We start from the raw sequence: 26,871 nt of genomic DNA, 5'->3' as shown, positions 1-26,871 counted from the left end.
TGGCAATACTCATTGAGTCCTTCTTCGTGCATAATAAGATCTATTACAAATTGTCGTTATCTTAAAAAAAGAACTTCAATAGTAGTTCAGACACCAAAAGTCTTGATGTACTCGATGGCATACTTCGTCTCCGCCACACGCTTTGCGGAATCCCAACCAAGCGCGTCTCCCATTACCTTCACAGTACCGTCGACCGCCTTTAGAGCTTGCTTGGCATCTAGGAAGGCATATCTGGTTCTTCTCATCAAGAAGTCCAATGGAGTTCTTGCATATTCATGAGTCATCGTAAATTTCAACTCACCAATCGTGTATGGATAACGGAAAGCGTTATAGTCAATAGAAGTTGGCTTGTCGGCTGCTAGAGACACTGGAAGCATATTGGCCCTGTCGTCCTCAAATAATTCACAAACCTGAGCAGCCTTAGTACCGTAGTTCTGAGACAAGTGTTCAGCAAGCAAAGGTGGAATGTTGTATTGTTGCGATAACAAGGCCGGAAGGTTAGCATCCCAGTGCTCAGCACCGGATAACTTTAGTTTTCTGGTGATGCAAGGCTTGGCATTGACAAACTTGCCAACCTTCACCACCTCATTGACAGTTTCCTCAGCCATTTCTCTGTAGGTGGTCCACTTACCACCAGAAATAGTGACCATGCCATTCTTAGAAGTGAAAACTAGATGGGATCTAACCAAACCTTGGGTGTCGCTCAAGTTCTTGCGTGGGTCTTTAACCAATGGTCTGATACCAGCCCAAGCCGATTGCACATCTTCTCTCTTGACAGGGAACTTAATATAGTGTTGCAATTCCTTCAAAATGTCCTGGATGTCAGCCTCAGTCGCAGTTGGGTTAGCAGGCACCTGCTTCATTGGAATATCAGTGGTACCAGCCAAAACTTTACCCTGCCATGGCAAGAAGAACATCACTCTTCCATCGGATGTCTCAGCGTCTAGCAAACCCATGTTCTTTGGACAGTAGTACGAAGGCAAAATGATGTGAACACCAGAAGATGGAACCACCATCTTAGGGTTGGCAACCGCAACCTCAGTGGCGATAGTACTGTCTTTGTTAATGGCATCTAGTATCTTGTCATCTGGTAGGCCTTCTGGGTGGTTGTCCATCTGCAAGAGACGGTCAGAGAAAGGACCAGTGGCATTCACAACAACCTTAGCGCGAACTGCATATTCTTTGCCGGTCTCACGGTCCATGGCGACAGCGCCTTCGACCTTGCCGTCTTCTGGGTTCTTAATCAAACGCTTAACCTCCATATAGTTCAACACAGTGGCGCCATTCTCAATTGCAGTCACTGCAATCGTAGCATTCATCCGGGAGTCGTTAAAGGATCCATCGTGGTACACAAGCCCTGCCTTCAACTTGGAAGCATCCAACATTGGCGCAACTTCACCAGCTGCAGAAGCAGACAACAAGTATGAGGATTTGAGATTTTGGGAGCCTGCGAAGAAGTCATACATCTTCGTGCCCACGTAGAAGTAAGGCACCTGCCACCATTTGTACACCGGAATCATGATCGGCAACACCTTGCACAAATGCGGAGCCGTGTACAATAGGTGCGCACGTTCGTTCAAAGCCTCAATGACCAAGTCCAACTGCGCCTTCGAAAGCTCCCACACAGCCTTCTCCAAATACCGCACACCTCCGTGGGCCATCTTCGTCGACTTCGACGATGTCCCTGAGGCAAAATCGTTCATTTCCAACAGCGCGACGTTTAGCCCACGCGTCGACGCATCAAGCGCAGAGCCCGCGCCCGACGCACCGCCGCCAATCACCAACACGTCAAACTGGTTCGTCTTCTGAAGCTTCTCTAGAAGCTCGCTCCGCGAGGGAGGGGCTGGCGCGCGCCGCTCCAACTTCAGTTCTGTCGGAACCTCGTTCACCAAGCTTGGGCGGCTTACCGCGCCGACCGCAGCAGCCGCAGCCACCGCACCGCACGCCCATGGAAGCAGCCTTCTGGATGTATGCCTGAACATCTTAGTTATACTGTCTTACCTGAGTTTGCTCCTCGGACTTCCTGTTCCCGGTCTGGATCCTAACGCTTAAAAACGATTTCCTCTTACCTGAATCCGTTAGCCAGCTCTCTCTGATTGGTCGAAACAAGACGACTGCGACAGCCCCAACGACACAAAATTACTATACAAACGTATAGCTTATATACAGCTTCTACAGCGAATTTTTCATACGGCTGGCCCTGTAGTAAAACCGCCAACTGTGCGCTCACCGGAATTAGTGAATCTCGTGTTAGATCGCGAACCGTGAGACGTGATAGGCCACATCGTGGCTTACTGCTCCATCCGTCCGACAAGCACGGCCCCCTTCCCGGGAAACCGGGAGCGGAGTCCCAGTGCTCGAGGGAGAGAAAAGATGCGGGGGCCATGCGGGAAACTGCAGGGAGCTGCAGGCACAATTCAGGCACAGGAAGATTCATTGTTACATCTTTTGGTTTTTCCGTTTCGGGGCCAGTTAGGGGGCAAGATTGCCGCGAAGACTAGGCCGCAGGGCGGAAACGGGCTCAGTCGAATATACCCCGGCGACGGGCGCGCTTAAGCTTCTTGCGGACGATGAGAGTCGGGACAGAGCTAACGTAGCCCGCCAAGGAGCGGGTGGCAATCTGAAGGGGGACGATGAGGCCGGCAGGGCGGAAGGCGTGGATGGTCTCGGTCAGGAGGTGGCGCGGGTACGCGTGCTGGAGCGCGAGAACGACAACGTCGAGGTCGTCGAGAGCGGCGGCCGAGCAGTCAAGCAGAAAAGCGACTTGTTCGGCGACGCGGTTGAGGTGGGACTCGACGTCCACCGCGTCGCACAGAACAAATATGTACAGGGTGTCGTGGTTGGCCAGGACGGCGCCGAAAGTGTAGGTCAGGGCATAGAGCTTCTCGGCGGCGGAAACGTTGAGATCTTCGAGATAGGCCAGGAACGTCTTGCCTGCAGGGCCGGGAGCACCGGAGTGCCTGGCGAAGTGGCGGACGGCACGGGTGCAGGTGTCCTGGAGCACGTCGACGCGGGCTGCGCCAGCGGGCTGGCTGGCGCGGTAGCGCGCCAGCCACGTGGGTTGCACGTCCAGCACCTGCTGGATGCTGGCTGCGAAGTTGGGCAGCACGCGGGCGCCGAGGTCGTAGTCCAGCTCTGCATCGACGTCGTAGTCGTTTTCTACGTCGCTTAGTTGCTCCTCGTCGCTCAGCTCGTCGTCATCCTCCTCGTCCTCCACCGCCCCCAGGTGCAGCCTCTCCGACGGGTCCGCGCGTAGAATGGTCCACCGCAGGAACTCCTGATCCGTCACGCTCACGCGGCTGCGCGACCGCGACTTGGTTCGGCTGCGGCTCGAGCTGAACGCCGCCCCGCTCTGCTTGTTGCGTGTGCGCCCGCGCTGCTCCGGCGGCTCCTCTATCTTGATCGTCACCCCTATTGGCGACGAGGTTCTGCGCCCTGCTCCCTCCTTGCCCGCGCTTCCCGCATCGCCGGCGTTCGCGCCCTGCGTACCGAAAGTTGTGCCCGCGCCGCTACGGTTCAGTATCCCGCGACTAGGCTCGTCCATCTTTCTATCTCTGACTGCTTGTATCTTCTTGATAGTAATGCAGGCTTTTCAAGGGTAAAGATCAAGTTGTTCGTCTCTGCGTGCTTCGTAGGTCTCGCTTTTTCCTTACATCCCCTTTCCCCCGTAGTGGACACCCAGAGCTGAACACTGCTCTTATGGTCATCACGACAGTGCACAACTAGGCTAAGAGGCAGTCAGTACCATATAGATATGGAGTTTTCAGTGGAGGGTACGCAATTCTCGCCGCCTGTGAAGCGCATCTTTGACACAGCCGGCACGCACGACTTCCAAAAGTCGCTGACGATGTATCGGCTTCAGTCGCACCTGGAGCGATATTTAAAGCTTGTGCAGGGCCAGAAGATTCCCAAGAGCAGCCAGAACCGCGCGGTGGTGCGGTTTGTTTGTATTCTGGAAAGATTGGATGCGCTGATGGACGAGACGCCGCCGCGGACGGGCAGCGCGCGGCGCTTCGGCGACCTGGCGTGCCGCGACTGGCACGACCGGATGCAGGGAGAACTCGACGGGCTGCTGGAGACGCTACTGCCGGAGGCCGCGCGTAGAAGTGCTGCGGAGCTGCGCTACTACCTGGGCAGCGCGTTCGGGTCGCGCGAGCGTTTGGACTACGGGACAGGGCACGAGCTTGCGTTCCTGGCCGTGGTGGTGGCTCTGGACATGCTAGGCCTGTGGACGGAGGACAAGTTTACGGGGGAGGACATGCTGTACGTGTGGGCACGCTACTACGCGCTGGTTCATCGGCTCATTCTGACCTACAATCTCGAGCCGGCCGGCTCGCATGGCGTGTGGGGCCTGGATGACCACCTGCACCTTGCATACATCCTGGGCGCGTCGCAGTGGGCACAGGACAGAAACGTGCCCATGCAACCCTCTGACATACTGGACCCTAAGGCCGTGGCGCGATATTCGGAGACAAACCTCTACTGTAACTCTATTGCGTTTTTGCTGCGCGTCAAGACCGGCCATTTCGCGCAGCACTCGCCGATGCTCCACGACATCGCGCAGACTGTGCCAACGTGGAGCAAGGTCACCACCGGCCTCATCAAGATGTACCGCGTAGAGGTACTTAACAAGTTTCCGGTGGTCCAACATTTCTGGTTCGGCACGGGCTTTTTCCCTTGGGTCGACATGGCCCACGGCATGTCGTTGCCTAACTACGAGGCTCCGTCGGAGACCAGTGAGAAGCCTGCTGCTGGAACAGCACACACCACTACGACTACGATGCCACCACCCCGCATGACTGCAAACTGTGGTTACGGCCCCCTCGGGCGCCTAGTGACACCGCGCCGATGAGGCAGGCAGTTTCTCAAGAATATGTTATTTATTACATATAGTATTTTACCTTATAAATAGGGTCCGGAAGACTCAGATCCCTGAAACCACTATATGGTCGCATCTCATATTTGTGGGCCAGCGCGGACAACCTCCTCTGTGGCCTGGTCCTGATAGATCTTAAAGTTCTCTGTGAACTTCGAGGCCAAAGCCGACACGGCGCTAGCGTACTTGCCTTCGCCCTCGACCCAGTTCTTGGCAGGGTTTAGCAACTCAGCTGGCACGCCCTCGACCGCTTTTGGAATGGACAAACCAAAGACGGGTAGGGTCTCGTATTCAGCCTGGGCCAAGGTTCCGTCATGGATCGAGTCCAAGATAGCACGGGTGTACTTCAATGGACAGCGCTTACCGCCGGCCGTATACGAGGAGCCAGTCCAGCCCGTGTTAATCAACCAGGCGCTAGCGTTATGCTGCGACATCTTTTCAGCCAACATCGTAGCGTATTTCATTGGATGTAGGGCTAGGAATGGCTGGCCGAAGCAGGAAGAGAAGGTAGCCTCAGGCTCAGTGACTCCCTGCTCAGTACCGGCCATCTTGGAGGTGTAGCCCGAGATGAAGTGGTACATCACCTGCTCCGGCGTCAAACGGGACACAGGTGGCAACACACCTGAGGCATCGCAGGTCAATAGAACGATGTTAGAAGGATGGTTCTCGGACAAGCATGGAATCTGCGCGCTTGGGATGTACTCAATTGGGTACGCGCAACGTGTGTTCTCGGTGATCGAAGAGTCCTCATAGTCCACGACACGCGTTACTGGGTCGTAGACCACGTTCTCCAAAACAGAGCCGTACTTGATTGCATTGAAGATTTCCGGCTCCTTCTCCCCGCTTAGGCCGATACACTTGGCGTAGCACCCACCTTCTATGTTGAACACACCGTAGTCAGACCAGCAGTGCTCGTCGTCGCCGATCAATTTCCGGTGCTGGTCCGCAGACAAGGTCGTCTTACCAGTGCCGCTCAAGCCGAAGAAGAGCGTCACATCGTTGTTGGGGCCCTGGTTGGCGGAGGAGTGCAATGTCAAGACGTTGTGGTTGATAGGCATCAAGTAGAACATCACCGTGAAGATACCCTTCTTCATCTCACCAGCGTACTCCGTGCCAAGGATGACCATCTCCATCGCCCTGAAGTTGATTTCGACAGTGGTCTTCGAGGACATACCCTCAGTGTGCGTGTTCGCTGGGAACTGGCCCGCGTTCCACACGGTGAAGTCTGGCTCGCCGAACTCCGCAAGCTCCTCTTCGGTCGGCCTGATCAACATGTTGGTCATGAACAACGCGTGGTATGCGCGGCAGCACACAATCCGGATCTTGATGCGGTAGCGGGGGTCCCAGCCCGCGTACGCATCCACGATGTATAGGTGCTCGCGGGTACGCAAGAAGTCTGCGGCACGCTCGCGGTTGATCAACCACGTCTTCTCCGACGCCTTGCGGTTCACTGGACCCCACCAAATATTGTCAGACGACGTGGGCTCGTCCACGATCCGCTTGTCCTTAGGCGACCGACCCGTCTTTTCCCCAGAGTACGCAATCAACGCGCCAGTGCTGGAGATTGCTGTCTTGCGCTCCGCTAGCGCATCTTCGTACAACACCGCGGCCGGCGCATTGCGCCGAATCGTCAAAACGCCCGAGCTGAGCCCAAGCTCAGCGCGGATCTTCTCCTCTGGTGTTTGGTATACCTTTGATGGCGACATAGTGAACTTATTGGCCTGCTAGCTCTCCTCTGTGTAGCTGAAGCTTGTCCACTTGAGACATGCCATCTACTACGCTAGATGCCTCTATTTATACACGCCGAAGCACAAGGACTGAAAATTACGTCTACTTGGCTGTTTGCCGCAGCGCCCAGTCTCTGGCCGTTCCACTGTGTTCTACGCGGCCTGCAACAGCGCTGTCGCTAGCACAAACTACGTCGCGGACCTATGGATGAAGCAAGTACAGCGGTTTCGCTGTGCTATCCGTTTTTCGCCGATCCGGAAGCATGCGAATCAATCCCCCACATTTAGCAGCTGTTGGAAAGGCCTTTCGGTAAGTGCTCGGCTCCGTCTGCCGGCGGCTGCCCGGAGCAGCGCGGCTCTTTTTTGTGCTGGCCCGCAGTTACCGGTCAGGGGTCGAATAAAGGCCAAGAGTCCGGGGGACAGTCGGAACAGGCCGGAAGTAGGCGGGGAAAGGGGCGTCCCGGGTAACCGCGCCGGCGGCGGCAGAAGACGGCGGCAGTTCGCGGCCAGACGCTAGCGTGGAACACAGCATGGCACAGCGGGAAGTAAGACGGGGAGCCGTATTGCGGCAGGAGGGGCGGCGGCCGCTCCGCGTTATGGCACGAGCGGCTGCGCCGTTGGCGACTGGGCGATGGCTGTGTGAGGTAGTGCCGGCTGCCGTGGCGGTGCGGGCAGTGCGGGCGGCACCGGCAACCGCGGCGATGCAGGCATTGGTGTGCGCCGGGCGGCGGACGAGCCCGGGGCAGAGTTCGCAGGCTGTGCGTATGGGCGGCCGCGGCGCCGACATGCCGGAACGCATCCAGAGCGCGCTAGGCCGGTTCGCAACCGAGTGCAAGGTGCGGCGCTCACGCAGCCGGCTCGGAATGGAACGGGACGGGCCAACGGGGCCGCAGGTGGTGGTGGCCATTTGTCCGGTCGGGGCGAGGCTGGTGGCGCTGCACACAGCGATGGGCACGATAGTGGTGGTAGCCGGCGGGCCCGGCGGCGGCTGGCAGCTGGGGGACCGGATCTGCACGGATGGACCGCTGACATTTGCGCTCTACACAGGGGTGTACTGGAGCGTCGGATGGCGCGCAGAGCGCGAGGCTAGTGTATAAAGTTGTGGAGGATGGGGCTACGTATGTTTACTAGTTTGTACATACATTCTTGGCGTGGCCGAGCTCGTTGCACACGGAAAACATGAAGCGCGTAGAGAAGGCCTTGATGTTCTGGGCACCAGCCTTATTTCGCATGTTGAGGTCATCCGTAACAAGCGCGATGAAGTTGAAGCGCTGGTCTGCGCCGGTGGGAATACAGTCACGTGACGCAGCCTTGGCATCGTCGTTAAGCGCGTTGAACTTGTCCTGTGCCTTATGAATGGCCTCGATGACGAACTCGTCTACATGCGAGCGCCACGTCATCTGTTCCTCAATCTCAAGATGCTCCTCGAGATGGCCTGCGACGTTGCCAGTGAAGCGGAGAGGCAGTAACTTGCGCTCGTAGTACAGCTGGCGCACGGTGATGACGGCTCGCGTGGCGGCTTCGAGCACGCTCTCATCTTTCGACTTGCGAAGAAAGCGCAGCTCCTGGAAAGTGGTGAGACAGATGGCAAACTTCAATATGTTGTTCGCGGCGAGCTTGTAAACATGGCCAAAGTGGCGCAGCCATGTCGTTGCGTCGAGCACGAAGTATGTGACATGCGTATCAGCAAAGCAGTGAAGATCTCCGCGAGGGAGCATTTGCTCCCAGCGGACGTCATTTTTGCAATGTGTATGTCTGAGGAACTCGTCCATAATGGGCTGCTCTTCCCTATCTATCAGGCTGTTATAGTCGCGCCTCTCTGTGCTCACAAGCTCGCCGTTCTCTAAGAGCCTTTTGCCATTGAAATCGTCACCCCCATGGATACCACTGCTTTCCAGAGTACCAATGGTGTAAAGAGATCCGGTGATCATGTCTCCATTTCTGTTAAAGCAATAGTAGTCAGGCAACAGTATCCTGTATCCCTGTAGGGTGCGTATATCTATGTCAGGTGTCATACCGCAGTAAGGAGTCGCTCGTTGATCTAGGTTTACTGGTGATATTTGCTCAAAAGTGTCAAATACAAGGGTGAACGGCTCAAGGTACATATCGCACCATTCTGAGGGTGGTTCTTCAAACTTGAAGACAAGAGAGCGCCAGTTCCTACCGCCACTGATCTCCCGAAGACCGAATGGACACTCCAATGCAAGTGCACGGAATAACAGAATCACCCGCGCACACCTTTTCCAGAATTTCTCGCCACTTTCATCATTGTGGTCAAAGCTAATACCGTCAATAGGCGAGTCCATAAACATGTGATCCTTAACGCCTGTTGAATTTATGTCTGTCAAATTTGTGATATGCTTAGTGTTCAATGCGTCGAACCAAAGGGTCCCCCAACACTCCCATACTTCAGGAAGTTCCTCGTTCTCGCAGAAATAACCTACGAGGTCGGCTAGCGACATGTCGATGAACTGTTCGAAGTACTCGTCGAATGGAAAGTTTGCTTGAGTTTGGTTATTCATATACAGAAGCAAAACGTTCAGAAAGGTGATTATGGTGTTAAAAGGAAACAGCTGTCGTACTAACGCCACCCAGAACCTCCTAATTTCATCCTGAGGAATTGTGATTACCCGCGAATTAGTAGCAGCCAAGAAGTATCCCCATGGTAGCAGATGTGGTAAAGCTGTTAGCAATGGACCATGCAGAAACTTCCGCAGGACAATCATACTACATTTCATGGCAGTAACATTGGCGTATGAGAGAGATTCTTTCCAGATGTTAATATCGTCAGGGAATTTGTATATGTACTTGGTCGAATCAATAGTCTCAAAAAACTCCGAGGGTGCTGCAAAAGCGCAGTCGTCGTCAATTGATGTATCATACTGAGTTGAAGTGGAAGATTTTGATTTACGTTTCTCCCTCCGGTCTTTGCGCTCCTTTAAGTGTTTTGGTAATTCAAACAACAAAGCAAAAGGATTCCTCGGATCACCGAAACCAACTAGTTGTAATAGGTGCGATTCAGCATACAGGGATGCATGCCTGAAGAAATGTTTTAACCTTTCGCTATCCTGAACAAAAACGAGTCGAGGGTCAAAGAAATCGACGTTTGACGTAACCCCGAACTTCTGCTCGAAAAACGCTAGGACAACATCCTGCAACTCAGAGCTTTCTAAGAAGCTCGGCAATAGCATTACCTCGGTGTGCTTTAGGTATTCCACAAGGTGTGCATTTCTATGATGTCCGCTGTTCCTTTCTGCGAAAGCGCGCTGGTAGATATTGTCGATTACCAGCTGCATGTATTGCTGGGATGGGATAAATGTGTCTCTGCAAAAAACGCTTTTCCCCAGATTTACAAATGCAGCCAACGTGTTTTGCTGCACTGTAGACATATGATAATAGAGCTTTCCATGCCCAAATGTGTATTTGAGCGCTTCGTGATACCAGTGCTCTGCGCTGAGCTTCCAGTCGATAAATCCAGACGGATACAAAGCTATGGCCATGCGCGACAGGTCGCCCAGTCGTTCAAGCCAGATGATACTGAATTTAGGTGGGATATCTCCAAGCATATTGGAGATGGAGATGAAGACATAAATGATAAATTGGCAGCAAACTTCCGGATCCATAAAATTGGAGAAGTTTTTAAGCACGTCTAGGAAGGTTATAGTGCCATATACCCAGAGCCGACGTTCAATTCTGTACACCTCAATAATTTCCTTCCCAATCAATAAGTCTGCCTCAGGCTGTGTAGGTAACAAGGCGGTGGTTATGAACATGAAATAATTGTCAATGAGCTCGGCATTCACTTTATAAATAATCCACAAATTTTTCAGGTCAGTCGTCTGCGATGTAGTCAGCTGGGAACACCTTTGTTGTAGTTCGGTTTCCTGCCTTACAATATTTCTGTAGATCTCTTGCAATTTCTCCATTAGGGCCTGGCTGGACTGTTTAGCTGTCACCGCGACGGTAGGAACACTACTGTCGCTGTTGCCATTATTATCGCTGTCATTGCTGTTGCCGCTGTTGTTTCCGTTGCTATTATTGTTCGCGCTGTTGTCACTATTTCCGCGGGACCCGTTGCTGGCGCCCCCCGCGCTGCTTTTTCCGCCCCCGGGATGGCCAGCGCCCTCCCCAGACGCGTCGCCGTTGTTACTGCTGCCGTTATTACCGTTGGAACTGGGCCCCTGGTCGTCGAGCTGCTCGCCCCCAGCGGCATCAGCGAAGCGGCTGCCAGTGCACGGGTAACCCCGCCTCCCACTGTTGCTCGCGACCGCTTTGCTATGTGTGTTGAAGCCGCTCTTGCTATGCGGAGACCACAGCGACTGCGGCACGCCTTCCTTGGGCCTTGCGCCCATGCGCGGGCTCGGCTCCTCCTGCGGATAGCCAAAATGCTCGACTCTATCTACTATGCAACTCTGACCGTCTGCGCAGGTGAGATACGGATCCAGCGCCACTTGCACCGGCGAACTCGACAGCCGAGACGGCAGCTCGAGCCGTGTGTCGTGCAAGGTCGTGCTGGACACCTGCCTCAGACTGCTGTTGTCAATGGCCCGTGCCGCCGCGTCCAGGTTCGACGACGACGTTGTCGGCAGATAGCTCGGCGACCCGGGCTCTGCGCCTATCGCGTCGACAACGAGCCCACACGCCGTTAGTCCCCCGCGCGGCCCCCGCCGCTTCGCTAGCCCGTCTCGGCAGCCACCCAGCGCAGAGCTGTGCCGCTTCTGGTGCAGCGCCGTGTCCATTCTGGTCCCCGACTCTTCCATCGCCACCTCGTTCACCTGCATCCCGTCTGTATCCAACCTTTGTAGCTCAATGACCCAGTTTCCGTCTCTGCAGCCGCTACACACTCCCGTGCGTTCATGCAAGGGGCTAATGAAACAGTATTCGCCGCTTGCAGCACCTCTGAAGCCTCCGTAAGCAAACAAATCGTCTATCCGCCTCCAGCAAACACTTGTCGTGCAGAAAGGTCACGGATGAAGAGGAACTCGTATGCTCTGGGATTAACTAGCAACTGCGAGGAGGTATTGATAAGTGTGCTACAGAGCAAAACAACACACAGCACATGCGAAAAAAAGCCCGCAAGCAAAAAGAAACGCATATGGCCCAGCTCTTTACTTAATGAGCCCGCCTGGCGACCGCCGCGGACCACGCGGTGGCTGCTGCGGCGGTTCGCGCGGTCTGGCGGAGCCTTTATTAGCGGTTGGAGCCTGCGCCTGGGCTGCGCACACTGTCCGGGCTACATACGGTCGATTAGAAATCGAGCTCATCGGCGGTCTCCACGACAGTCTTGAGCGCCTCGAAGATGCTGTTGGTGGCCACGCGTAGCACGCGTGCGTCGATAGCAGCGAGCTTGATGTTCAGGCTCGCGCCATCTGATGCGAAGGAAACGGATAGCTCTTCCGGACGCAGCAGCGGGTCGGGAGCAAGCGCACGCGCGGCGATATCAGCGAGGCGCGCGGACTCGAACGGGACGTGGAGGTGGCTGTGAGCTGTTAGTACGTTGCCGCGGGCGAGCTAGACACTGGGTACATACAGTGTGTGGTCCATTAGTGTCGTCGGTAGCGGCGATGGCAGCGAGGGGCTCGCGGGCTGCGAAAAAGTGCGGTAGACGGGGCAGGCAGGAGACGGGAGTGGCCGCGGGAGACATGAAGGAGACGGAATTGTTCTGTAAGGAGGGGCTGGAGTACGCGGTTGCAGAGCTGTGGGAAGAAGGTAAGCTGCGGTCTGTCGAGCTTGCGGTGCGGGAAGGCAGGGGCGCAGAAGCGCGGGCACCGGGGGGGCCGCTGGTGGTACTGGACTCGGTGCGGTCGGGCGCGGGGCGCGAGCCTGCGACGGATTTCTACGCGAAGGTGATGGGGCCTGTGTTGGCGGTGCTGAGTGTGGAACACGAGTACGTGCGGACCTCCTCTGCGGCCAGCGTGCGTGAGCTCGCAGAAACGTTCCCGCGCACGTCGGAGACGACGGTGCTGGTGATGTCCGGGGACACCACGATCTCGGAGTTTGTCAATGCTCTGGGCTCGGGCGCGGGCGTGACAGTGTACGCACTGCCGCTGGGGACTGCCAATGCGTGGGCTCACTCTGTGGGCCTGGGGACCCCTGCGAAGGCGCTGCAGGCGTTTGTGCAGGGACGGGTGCACGCCGTGCCATTTCCGCTATACCGTGCGCGCTTCCCGAGTGGCTACTCGATACGCTTCTTCATTGTGCTGTCTGCAGGGTTCCATGCGAACTTGCTGCACCTCTGTAACGATGAAAGGTACCAGCGGCTCGGCGTTGAGCGCTTCCGCGAGGCAAGCACCGAGATCCTCGATCGGTACGCATTAGCAGAACACGTCAGGGTGCGCGCAGCAGACGGCTCTGAGCAGTTGGCAGGGTTGTATGCCTACTTCGCCCTGCTGAACACGCCGCACCTTGAGGAAACATATGTCCCGTCGCCCTTGTCCGATCCGCTTCTTAAGCAGCTGCACGTATTAGCGTTTGAAGCTGAGCTGTCGCGTGACAAACTGAACGAATTGTTGATGGCAGGCTACTCGACTATTCGTGGCAGTGCATTGAGTGCGCCAGGGTTGGTGTATCGGAACTTGGGCGACAGCTTCACATTATCCATCGAAAATGGCGCTTCTGATCGGGTGGCCAACGAATTGTGCGTTGATGGCCACCTGCTCAACCTCGTAGATCTGCAAGCGCCAGGAGACGTGTTTGACGGGAGCATCGAGGTCGGCGTGGTTCCGGCTTCTTTTGGTCTGAAGGCGCTGGTTCCAGCTCATATATCCTAGTTTACTATCTCTAGTTCCTCGTCGCTGGAATCGGCTGAACTGAGTTGCGCTGTTTCACACGAACCCTGTGGCGTTGCTACGGCCTCCTCCTTGAAAATACTATTATATACTTCGTTGCGCTGTTGAATACGCTTGCGTCGTGCCTCTTTTGAGGGTTTTAAGTCAATGTTTCGCTTTTTGTTGGCTAGAATTTCTGAAATAGAGGGCTCGCGTACAGTGTCTGCAGGACCGTGATCGCCCTGATAGAGAACCGCTGCCATGCGCCCTCCGGTCGGATCGAACCCAATGTGACGTAAGATGCCAGTTTTCATCACATTCTTCGTAGCTTTCTCCCGCTGCTGTAGACTTTCCTCGGAAACGCGGTCTTTCACTTGCGTGTGGTTCTTTCCGAGCACCAGCGAGAGCTGCTTATTGATTTGTTGGTCTTTCTTGGAAAGTTGGATCTTGCGCCGCTTGCTTTCCAAATTTTGAAGTACATCTGGGTTATGATAGTCGGAATCAAAATACGCGCGATGGGCATTGGCGCTAGCAAAATGTTCCCTAAATTTTTGTTCAGCACCGGGCGCCCTCGGGGCATATACATCGGGCAGTAGCCCAATCTTCGTGCCATGGGAATTCCTGGTCATATAACCGGCCTGCTGAATGCCGTCCCTGGTCGGGGCTCTCAGAGAGATATTTCCATTGAGTTCGACACGTTTGGCATTGACAGACCTCAGGTGGGTCTCTTGATGATAACTGCACACCTGCTCCTTTAACTTATTAATAGGCGCACCACACGGCGCTCCTTTGGTCTTATTCATGGCCGGACAAAACCCAAGTTCCTTACTATGTCCAATTTCAAGTATGCAATTCATGTTGTGTTTTATAGAAAGACCGAATGACCTCCCTGTCGTCCTGGCAGTTTCTCCAGTCGTCTTGGCACTCTCTTTCCAGGGGTAAATTTCTGGATTTAGAATAGCTATAACATCACCAACTCTCAACTTGTAATACTTCTCAACGTTTTTCTGACCAAAGACAGTGATCTGGACATCGTAGTGGAAATCTGTGATTCGAATAGTAAAATACTTCGCGGGTTTTTCCTGTGATGTGGATTTCACATCAGACTTGTACGAGATAGCTCCCAATGTCACCCAATTCGCGTAATCTGGTTCAGAAAACTTCGGCGGCCGCACCTTCGCGAAAAGCTTTGGCAATCGGAGAACTTTGATATCGTGCAGTATTCTCTTGAGATCCTCCTCGGGTACATAGCGCTTGTTAATCCGCATGTTGGAATAAGTCTCAACCTCGTCGACCGCAAAGGTTGTATACTCGATCGCAGTGTCTCTATCCGAAAATGTGTAAACCCTACGTTTTAACAGCTCCTGCTTCCTCCGCATAGTGCTAGCGCTCGAATCCCTGGCTCGAGCAAACTTCTCCGCAAAATAACTAGTCGTAGGAGTATTCGCAGATAATAAATATCGCTCGTTTTCGTTTTCCTCCGGCTCTTCGACATAGGTGGTTGATGCACTTGTACTCGGTGCAGGCTCGTCTTCCACACATTTGGCCTTGGTTGGCGATCTGGGTACCTCCACCGTCGGTGACTTCTTGGCTTTCTTCTTTGATCTGTGTTTTAGTTCCTCTAGGCGCGCCAGCAAGTCCGACCGCTCAGACTCTATTTGCTTGAGACGTAGCTTCACTGTTGAATACTTCGTGTTAGTTATTGTCCCGTCTTCGCGTAAGCCAAAGCCCATATTATTCATACCTTCTTCAATCATATCCTCTTCATCAGATAAAATATCATAGTTGCTCGTCGGTACAATCTCCCTAGGATCATTAAGAGTCGTAGATAACATTATTGGCAATTTCTTACATCTGCCTCCGCACCATCGTTTAATGTGTCGGCGTTTTGATATCTGATAATTCAGCTCACCGAAGCGCGAAAATCAAAGGTCGAACAAAATGAACGTCGCAGTGTAAATGCTCAACAATATCTCATTAATATATATATATGTACAGATAATACACACTTCAATGTCAATTATCTTCATTCTTCCCGCAGCTTCTTTCCGGGAGATTCTTCAGCTCGATCTTCAGACTGACGTTTATTCCCATTGCCTGTATTTTGGTGAGAATCGGAGTCATCCTGATGTTCAACCTTCTTCTGTTCAGAATTTTTATTGAAAAGGAACGGAACATTCCCAAATGTCGCCTGCGCATACGCCAGCTGGAATGGTGAAGGCTTGACAGGAACTTGCTGGGCAAGCGGCTGCGTGTTCTCGAGGGGAATCTTTGTCGGTACATTAGTTCCCAGGGGAGCTTTAGCCTGGGATTCCAACTTCGAGATCTTGCTCTCCAAGAGTTTTACCTTCATGATACCCTGTTGCCGACCCTCTTCAAATGCCTTCTTTTTGACCTGAACAAGCTGTCCTTCGAACTTGTCGGCCAAATCTTTCTTCAACTGCACGATTTCTTTTTGATGGTCCTTAATCAAATCGGCCTTATCCGACGCTATGGAGTCAGGGTTTTCCTTGAGCAGTGCCAGGGCAGTAGCATTGACCTTCGTAGTGAATTCCTGTTCTAAAGCCTTCTGCTTCCGCTCTATTACTTGGTTAATCCTCTCCTCGGAGGGGAGTCTTATGCGTTTCTTCAATGCTTCTTCAGCCTCGCGAATTCGTTGTAGGGTCTGTTGTTCATACTCTTCCTCCCATTTCTTCTTCAGCGCTTCCAGATTCTGAGACGCAGCCTCAACAGACACGTTGGTGAGCGAGTCGCGAAGCTCCTCTAAAGCCTTCTCTTTTTCGGCAAGGAAATTCTTCCTTGAAGCCTCCAGTCTGGCAGTCAATTCCTGCTGATGACTTTCGATTAGGGTTCTGCGCTCTTCTTCAACCTGTTTCTTGAAGTCCTCCAAGACTGCGGTTGGCTGCTCATGGTACGACGAGGGGTCAGAATGGCCGCTGGAAGGAGCGGAATTCTTCTGGATAGTTTCGAGCTGTTTGTTAAGCTCATCCAATTGCTTCTTAAACGACTCCTCAGAAATAGACCACTCGGACTTCAACATATTGATGGTATTTTCTGCATCCTGTAGCTTAGTCTTAGTTTCCTCAAGTTCGTGGGACACTGGATTGTCATCCTCAGATGCTGGCCGTTCGGTCAGTTGAGTTTCAAGGGAGGTGATCTTTTCCCTTGCCTCCGAAAGCTTCGCTTCCAACTGAGATTTACCCGAAAGTGCTAGCTCCAATTCTGACTCTACCTTCGCCTTGGCTGCTTTGAATTCGTCTAATCTTTCATTAGCTTGTTTCCTCAACTTCCTAAACCTCTCTTGAGAATCAATACTCTCCGCGGATTTCCTTTCTAATTCAGCCTTTAGAACTTCTATCTCCGAGGCCAGCTTGCGATACTCCTCTGGGTCAATCCGTTCATATTTATGCAGTATATCCTGCGATCGTTGCTTCCAGCGATCGCTTTCCTCCTTGAGAAGAGCAAGCTTTTGCTCCTTTTCCGTTAGGGTTGCAGTCAAAGATTTAATTTGTTCTTCCATAGGTTGTACTTTCTCTTGAAGAGACAATATTTCATTTTGTAGGAATTCGTTGTGTTCAGAAACCTTTTCGGATTCATTACGCAAGCTCATATTATGTTCACGTAACAAGTTTAATTGATTCAACTTCTCAAATAATTCTTCTTGATTTTGAGAAGAGTCAGTGCCCTCTGTAACCAGTCCCTTGCTCTCAGACAGTTGAGCTCTAAGGTTGTCAAGCTCCGATTTTGTTAGCTCTAGCCTTTGACGAAGCATCTTTTCCTCGCGTTTTGAAACATCAATTTTAGTTTCTAAGATATCACGTTCACGACGAAGTGTCACAATTAGCTCACGCGCATCAGATGAAATCTTAGTATCTGGTTCCAGTGATGAAGAAGGACTTCTTGACAGAAGCTCAATCTGGTCATATAACAATCTATTCTGTGTGCTGAGCTCCTCAATGCGTTGATGAGCCAAGTCCAGGTTAGCCTCTATATCCGCCTTCTGTTGGTCCCAAGTTTGCTCATTTCTTTCAAGGACCTTACGTGCCTCCTCTGCTGCACTCTTGAACTTCGCAATCTCAGACTTATATGACTCAGAGCTTTTGCGTAACGATTCAATATTTTCCGAAATCTCAGCCTGCTTCTGCAACGCAGTTTGGTATTTAGTTTCCGCTTCATTGGTGCTTGATATCTGCTTTTCCAAGTCAGTTTGTAATTGTGTGATTTTCTGCTGGTAATCAGCTTTGGCCTCCTCGATTCTCTGCTTATCAGTCACTAAAGCATTAATCTTCTCTTGTAGTTCCGATCTTTCTGTTGAGTATGTGGCTTCCCGGCGATTTAGTTCATCTTCAAGAACTTTAATGCGGTCATTCGCCATGGCAATATCAGAGTTCAACTTTGTAAGTTCCGCTTCCAGAGAAATTGCAGCCTGTTTAGAACCATCCTTGTTATCTTGCACGGCATTGTATGAGAGAGAAGGACGTTCTGTGGCATTCGAGGCGGCCTTATACCTTTCAATTTCCGAATATGCGCTGGACAGTTTTCTGTTTGCCTCATCCAAGTCTTTGCTTAGGGATTGTACACGGCTAGCATGATCGGATTCTAGAACCAAACTGGATTGTTGGTGGTCCATGCTAGCAGGTTCAAGCTTCGACGTCGAAGAATTCAACCGTGCCTTAAGCGCATCTAATTCACTAGTTTTTGCTTTCAAAGCAAGCTTAGAGGATCCCAGCTCTTCCTTCAAAGAATCCAATTTAGACTGAAACCACTTGCACTGTGTACTACTCGAAGAGCTTAATTCATCATACTCCCTTTGTTTCCTTTCCAGCTGCTGTTTGGTTGCCGAGAGCTCCCCGTCAAGTTCCTCAATTCTGGTCTCATACCTTTTACGTGTTTCTTCAATTAGGGAATCGCGTTCTTTCTGTGCGGTTTTGAGCTGCAAAATGAGAAGCTGCGAATCATTATTATCTTTGTTTAGTGATTCATTCTCCTTCTTCAAATCGGCTTCAACCTTACGAAGAAAGTCTCTCTCAGATTGTAAAATGGTCAGTTGAGAACTTATACTAAACAACTCCGACTTTGCGGATACGAACTCTTCAATGGTTGACTGTCTCCTAGTATCCTGTTCCAATAGCAGTGCCTGTAAGGAGCCAGCTCTGTTCTGTAAATCGGCATTCTCTCCTTTCACTAATTCTAACGATTTTTGTATCAAAGATAGCTTCTCATCTGCTAACTCCCTAGATGATCTTTCTCTCTCTAACTCAATCGCCAATTGGGAATTAGATTTGTATAGGGCTTTTATCTCTTCATTGAGCATCTTCGCATGTTGCTCGGATTCCTCTGCCATAGCCTTAAGCCTTGCCTCTAGATGAGCAATCCCATCTGCCACTTCCTGAGGTTGTAAAGCTGCAGCTCCTACGGGGTTGGGTAATGAATTATTTTTACCCTCAGAAACCAATAGCTTGAAGGAATCGCGCTCTGTAGTAACGGTTTCCAGTTGGTCCTCTAACATTTGTACATGCTCTTGCAAGGATAAGATAGCTTCCTTGGCTTCATTGACAGTATTTTGCTCTAAGCTCTTAACCTTCGACTGTGTTTTGTGCTCTTCTTGCTCTAGCTTCTGAGCTAACTGTCTTATGGCGTTCAACAGCTCTGCATTCTTCTGTTGTAGCTCAACGACGGATTTAAATTCTACTAATCGGTTCGATATGATAGCCTGTGTATCCGATCCTGTGGCACTGTCCCTACACGATTGTAACTTCTTCACGAACTCGACCTCTTCTGCAGTCAGAGGTCCACTAGAATCGTCTCTGACAGAAATATGGATCAAAAGGCATTGAACCTGCCGGGCGAGATCCGAACGCTGCTGGACAAGATGGCCTACCTGGGTTTCGTAGTCTCCCACTTTATTCTTATATTGTTTTATCTGTACCACCTTCTCATCACGTTCCCTCGCAGTGGCCTCCAGCAGGAGCGTCACGCCATTCAACTGCTTCTCCAGCTCTTCAATACGCTTCTTGAACGAATTCAGTACGGGAATTTTGTGTTCGAGCTCAACCACAAAGGACTCCACCTGAAGTTGTAATTCCTCCTTATGGCGTCGTTCCTGAACAAGCTGCTTGCGTAGTGCTGCTAAATCGCCATAGACCGTTGAAATTGTGGATCCACCACTTGGACTGCCTACATTCGCGTGTTCTATCCCGTTTCGACCGCCTGATTGAACGTTATCTGTTTCTAGTAGCTCTTTTATCGTATCCTCCAGCCTGCTTACGTTTGCCTGGGATAGTTCGAGCTTCTTCTTCGTGTCAAAAAGATCGTTTAGTAGACGCTCCCGCTCGGAGTCAGACATTCCACCGTTCTTGGCGACGTCATATGCTTTCTCCAGGTCTTGCTTCATGGTTGCAACCTGCCCGTTGAGGAGCTCGATGAGCCGCTGTTTCAGAGCCATTTCCCGGGCAAACTCCTGCTTCTCACTATGCAGCGAATCTGTCAGCCGTTTTGTTTCGCAGAGCGCATCCTGCAACTGTTTCGAAAGCTCGCCGTTCTTCGACCGCAGGGCGGCTACATTCGCGTGCTCCACCTCGAGCTCGTTCTTCACAATATTCAGTTCTACCTGCGTGCTCTGGATCTCGCCATTTGTCTTCTCGCGATAGCTGTTTAATTGCTGGTTCTTCTCGTTCAGCTGGCCTGTCGTCCACTCGGCGTTGGACCGCACTAGCGCCAGCTCCTGCTGCAAGCGTTGAATCTCCGCCTGCTCGCGTAACGACTGCGACCGCTGGCTCTGTACCGTGAACTCCAACTCCATCTCATGTCGCCGCAGCTCCTTGTTCACGCCCAGTACCCTCTCCAGCTCCTGCTGGCTCGCGTCCAGGTCCGAGATTTTCTCCTCGAGCAGCCGCGCTAGGTCCCGCCGTGCCGAGTCGCCGGCCGCGACCCGCCGCTCTGTCTCCTCCAGCTGCTGCTGTACGCGTTCCGGCACGCTCGGGCCTCCGGCGCGCCCCGCTGATCCGGCCTCCCCCTGTCCCCGCTGCTGCGCTCCAGCCTCCGCCGCCAGCTGCTGCTGCCGCTCCCGCAGGGCCTCCACCCCATGCTCACACGCGCTCTCTGCTGCGCCAATCGATACCTTCAGCCGCGTGTTCTCAGCCTCCAATTGCCTGAATGCCTGCTCCCTCCCCCACAGCGTCCGTACTAACTGCTCGCCCAGCTGCTGCACCTGCCCCTGCTCAAGCCCCAGCCGGGCCGCCAGTCTCGAATAATCGACTTCCTCGGCCTTGGACTCGGCCTTCGATTCGATATGATCCGACATCCCGCGCGCTTTGGGCTCAATATCGCTCCTGCTTCTCGAGATGCCGCTATCACTCGTACTGTGCTATACGTCGAAACGTCTACCATGGCTCGCTTTGCCACTTCTCCGGCCGGGTAACCGTTAACCGTCTGACTGTTCCATCCGTACATCCGGTTTTTGCATCCGTACATCTGGCGTTGCGCGCGGAAGCTGTTTGCGTCGCTTATCGACGCGGTGGAGAATGCTGTAGCTAGACCGAGCGGCGGAGCCAGGACTCGATTCCGCAATTTGTCACCGACGGGTACCATCATTTTAAGAGCTGCTACTCGATATATACACTTGGTGAAGCTAGAGGAAGCAAGATTCAAAGATGCAAATGTATGGATACTAGGGAATATGTCAAGACTTCTGTTCGAGCTTGCGTGGGCCGGTGGAGAGACGTAGAGGAAGATGTGCTGAGCATAGTGGGAGAGCGCAGCCGGCGGCAGGGCAAGCACGAACGAAGGGCCGTAGGATGCGCATACTAACAACAGCTGCAGTTTTGTCAAGACCCTAACCGGTAAGACCATCACCTTGGAGGTCGAATCTTCCGACACCATCGACAATGTCAAGGCCAAGATCCAAGACAAGGAGGGCATTCCTCCAGACCAGCAGCGTTTGATCTTTGCTGGCAAGCAATTGGAGGACGGCAGAACGTTGTCCGACTACAACATCCAGAAGGAGTCGACCCTCCACTTGGTGTTGCGCTTGAGAGGCGGCATCATCGAGCCTTCCTTGAAGGCTTTGGCCTCTAAGTACAACTGTGAGAAGTCTGTGTGCAGAAAGTGCTACGCCAGATTGCCTCCAAGAGCCACCAACTGTAGAAAGAGAAAGTGTGGACACACCAACCAGTTGCGTCCAAAGAAGAAGTTGAAATAGTTTATTTCGCCCCCGAGCACTTGCAATACAAGTTATTTCCATATATCTTTTTTGTACACAATATACACTTGCGCCTCTATCACATTTTATAACGTAATTATAAAACTTCTGGGTTTTGAATGCACAATTAATGTTACAGGACCAGGCGGCCGTCGTTTCTATGTCTTGAGTTGTGACGTGTGTTCCAGCAGGATCTTTTTCAGCATTGGGCGCTTGATGGGCTTCGCTAGGAAGCTGTTCATGCCCGATTCGAGACACTCTTTGATGTTACTGTCGTCTGCGAACGCTGTCAATGCGACAATAGGGTACTCATAATGGAGTTTTTGTCGCAGCAGCTTCGTAGTCAACAAACCATCCATACGCGGCATCTGAACATCCATAAAGATCAGATCGTAGTGTTCTCCCTGTTCCACAAGGGCCGACACCTTTTGATAGGCATCCTCGCCGTCACAAGCCAAGTCTATATTATGGGCACCCTCAAGGTGGAGCATACGCTTGATAACCTCTTGGTTAACGTTGTTGTCCTCGGCGACAAGTATTCTGAGACTGCTTTCCGCGCTGCTGAGCGTTGGGACGCTCCTGGTGGATGTTGCTGTGCCAGTGCTTTGCAAAAACGGCCGATCAACACGAACGCTTCCAAAACTAGCTTCGCTCTCACTTTTCCCAAATGACTCGATGGCGCTTTCAGCAATGCTTCCAGCACCATTCGAGTTATTCATCTTGCCTTTACGAGACTTGCCGCTTCGATTCAGCTGAAACTTAACCTTCCTATTCTTCTTGCTGAAAATATTGAACTCATCCTCGAATAAAGTATCGCCGTCATTAAACTTGACCGTACCAGTTTGCTGTAATGGAACTGTAAACGTAAATTTGCTTCCCGAGCCAACCTTTGATTCTAGCTTCATTGTCCCCTTCATCATGGTAGCCAACTGTCTACATATAGATAGGCCTAGACCTGTACCGCCATACTGCCGTGAAAGAGTCTGATCTCCCTGAACAAAAGGCTTGAAAACAGACTCATGTAGCGATGGTTCAATCCCAGGACCGGTGTCCTGTACTTCAATTACAATAACCCAAGATCGTGGCTTTTCTAGTTTTGACATCGTGACGTTATTGTCGCTGTCCTCAAGGTCAATAAACGTGGGTATCTTCTTTAGTTGAGCATGCAGCACTGCATCATCATAAGATGTTGCTACCGATGAAGATATCGAGATGGCATCGGCATCATCAACCGTTTCTGAATCTTTTTTCTTCCGTTCTGGTGTATCATCTGCAGTTGGTTCTTCCTCACATGCTTTCTCCTCCTCCTCAACGACCGTTGGAATGTTGTTAACGGAGGAATTTGTCACTTCGGTTCCGGGCAATATGTACACCTCACTGAAATTACAGGCTTCGCTTCGAGCAGAATCATATTCTCCCACAAGTTTAATACGCACGTCAACCTTGCCGTCGACCGGCGTAAACTTCAATGCGTTTGAAACTAAATTCATCACAATTTGAATAATTCGATTTGAATCACCCCATAAAACCATAGTCCGTATCGCATTCGGCATTAGGTATATCGACAGCTTAACGTGTTGATCCTTGGCAAGTTTTCCAAAGATAGATTTCACTTGCAATGCTATATCTATAATAGAAAAGTGACGTTCCTCGAGCTTCGTACGCTTTAAAACATTCTTGGAAAAGGTCAATAACTCTGTCAAGATGTGAAGCAGCAGCTCACCAGATCTGAAGATCAGTTTTAGACTATTTTGTATCTTTTCTTGGTCTTGTTCAGCCATGGCAATGGCTGTCATACCTAGAATACCATTCAAAGGTGTTCTCAGTTCGTGAGATATATTGGCGATAAAAACCGTCTTCGCTTCATTAGCAGCCTCTGCTTGGATTTTAGCTGCTTCCAGTTGCTTCGTTCTGGCACGCACACGATCTTCTAGCACAACATACTGTCTATCGAGTTCGTCCGTCATTGTATTAAAGGTATCAGTCAGCTCAGATAGCTCATCTGTAAACAATCGCCGGTAAACAGGTACACGTGTGTCAATCCAGTTGGTAGCCGAAGTGCTCCCTTTCTCATGGTCGCTTAGAATATTGGTCGATGTTTCTCCATCATGGTACCTCGCGATGTGATGTAGATATCTTTCATGATCACTCATAGAACTGCATGAACCACTATTCGCCGCATGGTTTTCAGTCACAAAGGGCGAAACATGATGCTTCTTTTCGAACAGCTCACGAGGTAGCGAGTGGTCGGACCCTCTGGAATTCGACCGATCAATAGATGTATTCTGGCTGGAACTCCTCCCGCTATGATTATACGTCCGTAAGCCTCTCCCAGCAGCGATGAATTCAGTTGCCTTTTGAAGACGCACGATTGGTTTCACCGCCCAGCTTGCAAGTATAAACGTCACGATGCACATAAAAACAGCGACTCCAAGCACCGTACCAATAATGATCTTTGTAAGCTTAAATGCAGGAGACAAAAATACACTCTCATCCTGCGATACCACAGCAACCCAGTCCAACTGTCGGAACTTGCACGCGGAATATCCCACAGCAACCTTTTTAAAATCATGGCCTAGTGCACCAAAGTGATAGAACGAACTAGTGCTAGTCACGTAGTTATCGCTGCGGTTGAGAAACGCATCGCGCAGAAAGGAAGCATTCTTTATCGGGTATTCAGTTTCTGTGACAGATCGATCTGTTTCGCCTGGGGGGAATACAAACCTGTACTTAACCAGATTGCCTTTATCGTTCGGTATTCCCGTGAGGATGGAAACCATCGACTCGCCCAGTACGCTGGTGTCATTCACAGCTGTGATCGGATCGGCCGACATCACTATTGTCAGAAATCCCACGACGTTCCCACGTCCGATGATGGTTGACGCCTCTACCGGTAGCGTCATCGACATCAAGTTGAGCGTCTTATTGTAGGGGAGCGTCTCCACCTGCACATCAAGCGCTTCGTTGTACTCATACTTGTCCATCTCCAACGGTCGCAGTCGCACTAGCGATTCCTCGGCTAGCGAGCCCTCCGTGTCGTTGTTCCAACGGGATAGCACCTCCTGATACATCTCATCATACAGATAGGCAATGTAAAACGTCTTCGAGCGCTCCAAGAAGCCCCCAAGAATCTTATCCGCCTCTATCCAGTTCTCTGCGCTACGGTTGCCCGCACGGTAGTCAGATAGCGCGTTCTGGATGGTGTCTTTCGTGCTCAGCATATTGCATTGGTAATAAAGAAGAGTCAGAGACTGGTCCACTTGGGACGACATCAGCCGAGCTGCCACATGTAGGCGGTCCGCGCGCAGAGTACGGTAGTTGGATGTGAAGTATACGCCTGTAGTACACGCAAGAATTATCAGCGAACTCAAAGCAATGATGCATACCAGTATTGTCAGTTGCGTCCGCAACCCAGCCTTGAAAGGCGGCTTCAGAACGGCTAACCGTTTTCGTAGATACCCTAAGCGCATCTCATGTACCAGTCAGCACCCCCTGCAGAACGAATAAGCACCTGTTAGTCCCACTCCGTCTTGTGGCCAGGTCAAGCTTCGATTTCGAGCTAGTCGTCATAACTGCCCATTATCATCCGTACATCGCAGAATAAAGCTTATATAACATTTGCCCACACAAGAAGCTACTTCTAGTCGAGGCCAGAAAGGTTACAATATAGACTAGGCATAGCTTTTTATCAAATATGTATTGATCATAGCATAATAAAATCCAGTGGCATAAGTCTACCGAGCGAAGCCAATGGATCGTCCGAGTGCAAATCCATACCAAAAATGTGGACCCAGGTACGGGATTCGAACTTCTCGAAGAAAAATAGCCTCAGTGAAGTGCCCAATTGCCTTATAGTCGTTTTGCAGAGCATATAGAAATGTGGGACAAGGCGGTGGGGGGGCTTGTCGGACGCGACGGAAGAAGGGATCTGGGCGGGAATTACGGCGGTGAGAGGCAGGGGTGCGGAAGAGAAAAAGGTGAAGCGAGTTGTTGCCATGAGCGAGATGCAGCAGCCAATACCTATCCCAATGGTAAACGAGGCGGTCCAGATGGCCCAATGGCGGAGGGCAACAGGGCCCGCGTCCTTTTTGCGCGGTCTGCGGTGCTGTTTCTTGGACTTGACGGTCAGCTCGGTTTCATAGCCGGACTCGGACTCGTTGCAAAGGTTGTGCAGGTGCTTGAGCAGGCGGTGCTTCTCGTGGTGGTTGGACATGATTATAGGGCTGCAGTATACTCGGATGCATTTGCGTGCGGTGTAGCGCTTCAGGAGAGCCGCCAGCGTGCTCTTCTGGCCCTTCTGGCACACGGGAATCACGGTGGGGCAGGGCGCCTTCTCGCACAGGCCGTCCAGGAGCTCTGGCGCCTGCGCTATGTCGTGGAAGACCACCATAACCGCGAGGTACCGCTGGCCCACGTCCCAGCGCGTGACCATGCCGAGGTTCTTCACGTCAAAGAGCTTCTGGTAGCATTTGGGGATCGTCAGCCAGAACTTGCGCGCCGGCTGGCCGACGAGCAGCAGCTGCGGCTCGCCAAGGCGCTGTGAGAGCGACAGCTTCGGCATCACCAGCGACGTCGAGGAGCTGGGCATACTGATCGTGACTGTCTGGCAGTCGTCCTCCTCCGCACAGCTGTTGTCCTCCTCCACGAGCAGCTGCCGCATCGGTGACGCTAACGAGGAACCGAGGTGAACCGTCCCGTGCGCCGACGGCCGCATCTCCGCCTCCTCCTCCGACGTGTCCGACGACGAAAGGATGCCCACGCTGCTGTGCATGGCCCCAACCTCGTGTGTGCCGCTCAGAAACGAGTAGTCCGATCTCTTGATCGCCTGCCATGACTCAGATATGCTGTGGTGGAGCGACCGCTCCACGCGCCGCTTGCCCACTGTCATCACCGCTCCCTCCTCCACTTGCCCCGCTCCGTCCCCATCCTGCCTATCCAACATTTCTAAGACCGACAGATGAGGATCTAAGATACCCTTGTGCTGATTATTCCCGTGCACGCCATCCTCTGGTGTAGCTATGCTAGTACGGACTCTTCTTGTAACTTGCGACTTCGTAGACATCAGATCGCGCTCGCGACAGCTTACGCCTCTATCGTCTCGTAGAGATGGGGATGTGATCAGTTGCGTATCTCACTATTATTGTCGCACTCCTTATTCAATTTTGAGCCGCCTCCTGCGGGGTGCGCTTACGTGGTATGGAAAACGAGGTCTTGAATGTGACAGAGGCGGCTAAGGCATCGTCACCCTAAAGCTCTATAAGTATTGGCTGCATAGTGCTGGACTGCTGGTGCTGGCTGCAG

General features: G+C 52.1%; 13 protein-coding genes across 13 annotated transcripts; 4 read left to right on the top strand and 9 right to left on the bottom strand.

Moving 5' to 3' along the window:
• Nucleotides 1–86: 86 nt before the first annotated feature.
• On the bottom strand, nt 87–1,982 carry GUT2 (glycerol-3-phosphate dehydrogenase; the record flags this gene model as incomplete). Its single annotated transcript, NM_211197.2, has 1 exon — nt 87–1,982. One exon carries the CDS (start codon nt 1,980–1,982, stop codon nt 87–89), a length of 1,896 nt encoding a protein of 631 aa, NP_985842.2.
• A 539-nt stretch (nt 1,983–2,521) lies between these two features.
• Nucleotides 2,522–3,544, bottom strand: IMP21 (Imp21p; the record flags this gene model as incomplete). Its single annotated transcript, NM_211196.1, has 1 exon — nt 2,522–3,544. One exon carries the CDS (start codon nt 3,542–3,544, stop codon nt 2,522–2,524), a length of 1,023 nt encoding a protein of 340 aa, NP_985841.1.
• Nucleotides 3,545–3,754: 210 nt separating this feature from the next.
• Nucleotides 3,755–4,852, top strand: RRD1 (peptidylprolyl isomerase RRD1; the record flags this gene model as incomplete). The annotated part of the gene is made up of 1 exon (NM_211195.1): nt 3,755–4,852. The coding sequence occupies one exon, from the start codon at nt 3,755–3,757 to the stop codon at nt 4,850–4,852; it is 1,098 nt and encodes a 365-aa protein (NP_985840.1).
• Nucleotides 4,853–4,956: 104 nt separating this feature from the next.
• PCK1 (phosphoenolpyruvate carboxykinase PCK1) lies at nt 4,957–6,582 on the bottom strand (the record flags this gene model as incomplete). The annotated part of the gene is made up of 1 exon (NM_211194.1): nt 4,957–6,582. One exon carries the CDS (start codon nt 6,580–6,582, stop codon nt 4,957–4,959), a length of 1,626 nt encoding a protein of 541 aa, NP_985839.1.
• Nucleotides 6,583–7,133: 551 nt separating this feature from the next.
• On the top strand, nt 7,134–7,700 carry AGOS_AFR291C (AFR291Cp; the record flags this gene model as incomplete). The annotated part of the gene is made up of 1 exon (NM_211193.1): nt 7,134–7,700. The coding sequence occupies one exon, from the start codon at nt 7,134–7,136 to the stop codon at nt 7,698–7,700; it is 567 nt and encodes a 188-aa protein (NP_985838.1).
• A 30-nt stretch (nt 7,701–7,730) lies between these two features.
• On the bottom strand, nt 7,731–11,384 carry AGOS_AFR290W (PIN domain-containing protein; the record flags this gene model as incomplete). Its single annotated transcript, NM_211192.2, has 1 exon — nt 7,731–11,384. One exon carries the CDS (start codon nt 11,382–11,384, stop codon nt 7,731–7,733), a length of 3,654 nt encoding a protein of 1,217 aa, NP_985837.2.
• Nucleotides 11,385–11,850: 466 nt separating this feature from the next.
• PCC1 (chromatin DNA-binding EKC/KEOPS complex subunit PCC1) lies at nt 11,851–12,147 on the bottom strand (the record flags this gene model as incomplete). Its single annotated transcript, NM_211191.1, has 2 exons — nt 11,851–12,082; nt 12,134–12,147. 2 exons carry the CDS (start codon nt 12,145–12,147, stop codon nt 11,851–11,853), a joined length of 246 nt encoding a protein of 81 aa, NP_985836.1.
• A 98-nt stretch (nt 12,148–12,245) lies between these two features.
• Nucleotides 12,246–13,373, top strand: AGOS_AFR288C (diacylglycerol/lipid kinase family protein; the record flags this gene model as incomplete). The annotated part of the gene is made up of 1 exon (NM_211190.2): nt 12,246–13,373. One exon carries the CDS (start codon nt 12,246–12,248, stop codon nt 13,371–13,373), a length of 1,128 nt encoding a protein of 375 aa, NP_985835.2.
• Nucleotides 13,370–15,205, bottom strand: MCM10 (Mcm10p; the record flags this gene model as incomplete). The annotated part of the gene is made up of 1 exon (NM_211189.1): nt 13,370–15,205. One exon carries the CDS (start codon nt 15,203–15,205, stop codon nt 13,370–13,372), a length of 1,836 nt encoding a protein of 611 aa, NP_985834.1.
• A 191-nt stretch (nt 15,206–15,396) lies between these two features.
• Nucleotides 15,397–20,673, bottom strand: MLP2 (Mlp2p; the record flags this gene model as incomplete). The annotated part of the gene is made up of 1 exon (NM_211188.1): nt 15,397–20,673. The coding sequence occupies one exon, from the start codon at nt 20,671–20,673 to the stop codon at nt 15,397–15,399; it is 5,277 nt and encodes a 1,758-aa protein (NP_985833.1).
• A 349-nt stretch (nt 20,674–21,022) lies between these two features.
• RPL40A (ubiquitin-60S ribosomal protein L40 fusion protein) lies at nt 21,023–21,570 on the top strand (the record flags this gene model as incomplete). The annotated part of the gene is made up of 2 exons (NM_211187.1): nt 21,023–21,030; nt 21,192–21,570. The coding sequence occupies 2 exons, from the start codon at nt 21,023–21,025 to the stop codon at nt 21,568–21,570; spliced, it is 387 nt and encodes a 128-aa protein (NP_985832.1).
• Nucleotides 21,571–21,728: 158 nt separating this feature from the next.
• SLN1 (histidine kinase) lies at nt 21,729–25,040 on the bottom strand (the record flags this gene model as incomplete). Its single annotated transcript, NM_211186.2, has 1 exon — nt 21,729–25,040. One exon carries the CDS (start codon nt 25,038–25,040, stop codon nt 21,729–21,731), a length of 3,312 nt encoding a protein of 1,103 aa, NP_985831.2.
• Nucleotides 25,041–25,273: 233 nt separating this feature from the next.
• Nucleotides 25,274–26,632, bottom strand: ATG32 (mitophagy protein ATG32; the record flags this gene model as incomplete). The annotated part of the gene is made up of 1 exon (NM_211185.2): nt 25,274–26,632. The coding sequence occupies one exon, from the start codon at nt 26,630–26,632 to the stop codon at nt 25,274–25,276; it is 1,359 nt and encodes a 452-aa protein (NP_985830.1).
• Nucleotides 26,633–26,871: the final 239 nt, after the last annotated feature.

The sequence above is a fragment of the Eremothecium gossypii genome, chromosome VI (genome assembly GCF_000091025.4).
Source record: "Eremothecium gossypii ATCC 10895 chromosome VI, complete sequence".
In the NCBI taxonomy this organism is placed as follows: Eukaryota; Fungi; Ascomycota; class Saccharomycetes; order Saccharomycetales; family Saccharomycetaceae; genus Eremothecium; species Eremothecium gossypii.
This window is presented reverse-complemented; position numbering and strand designations above follow the sequence as displayed.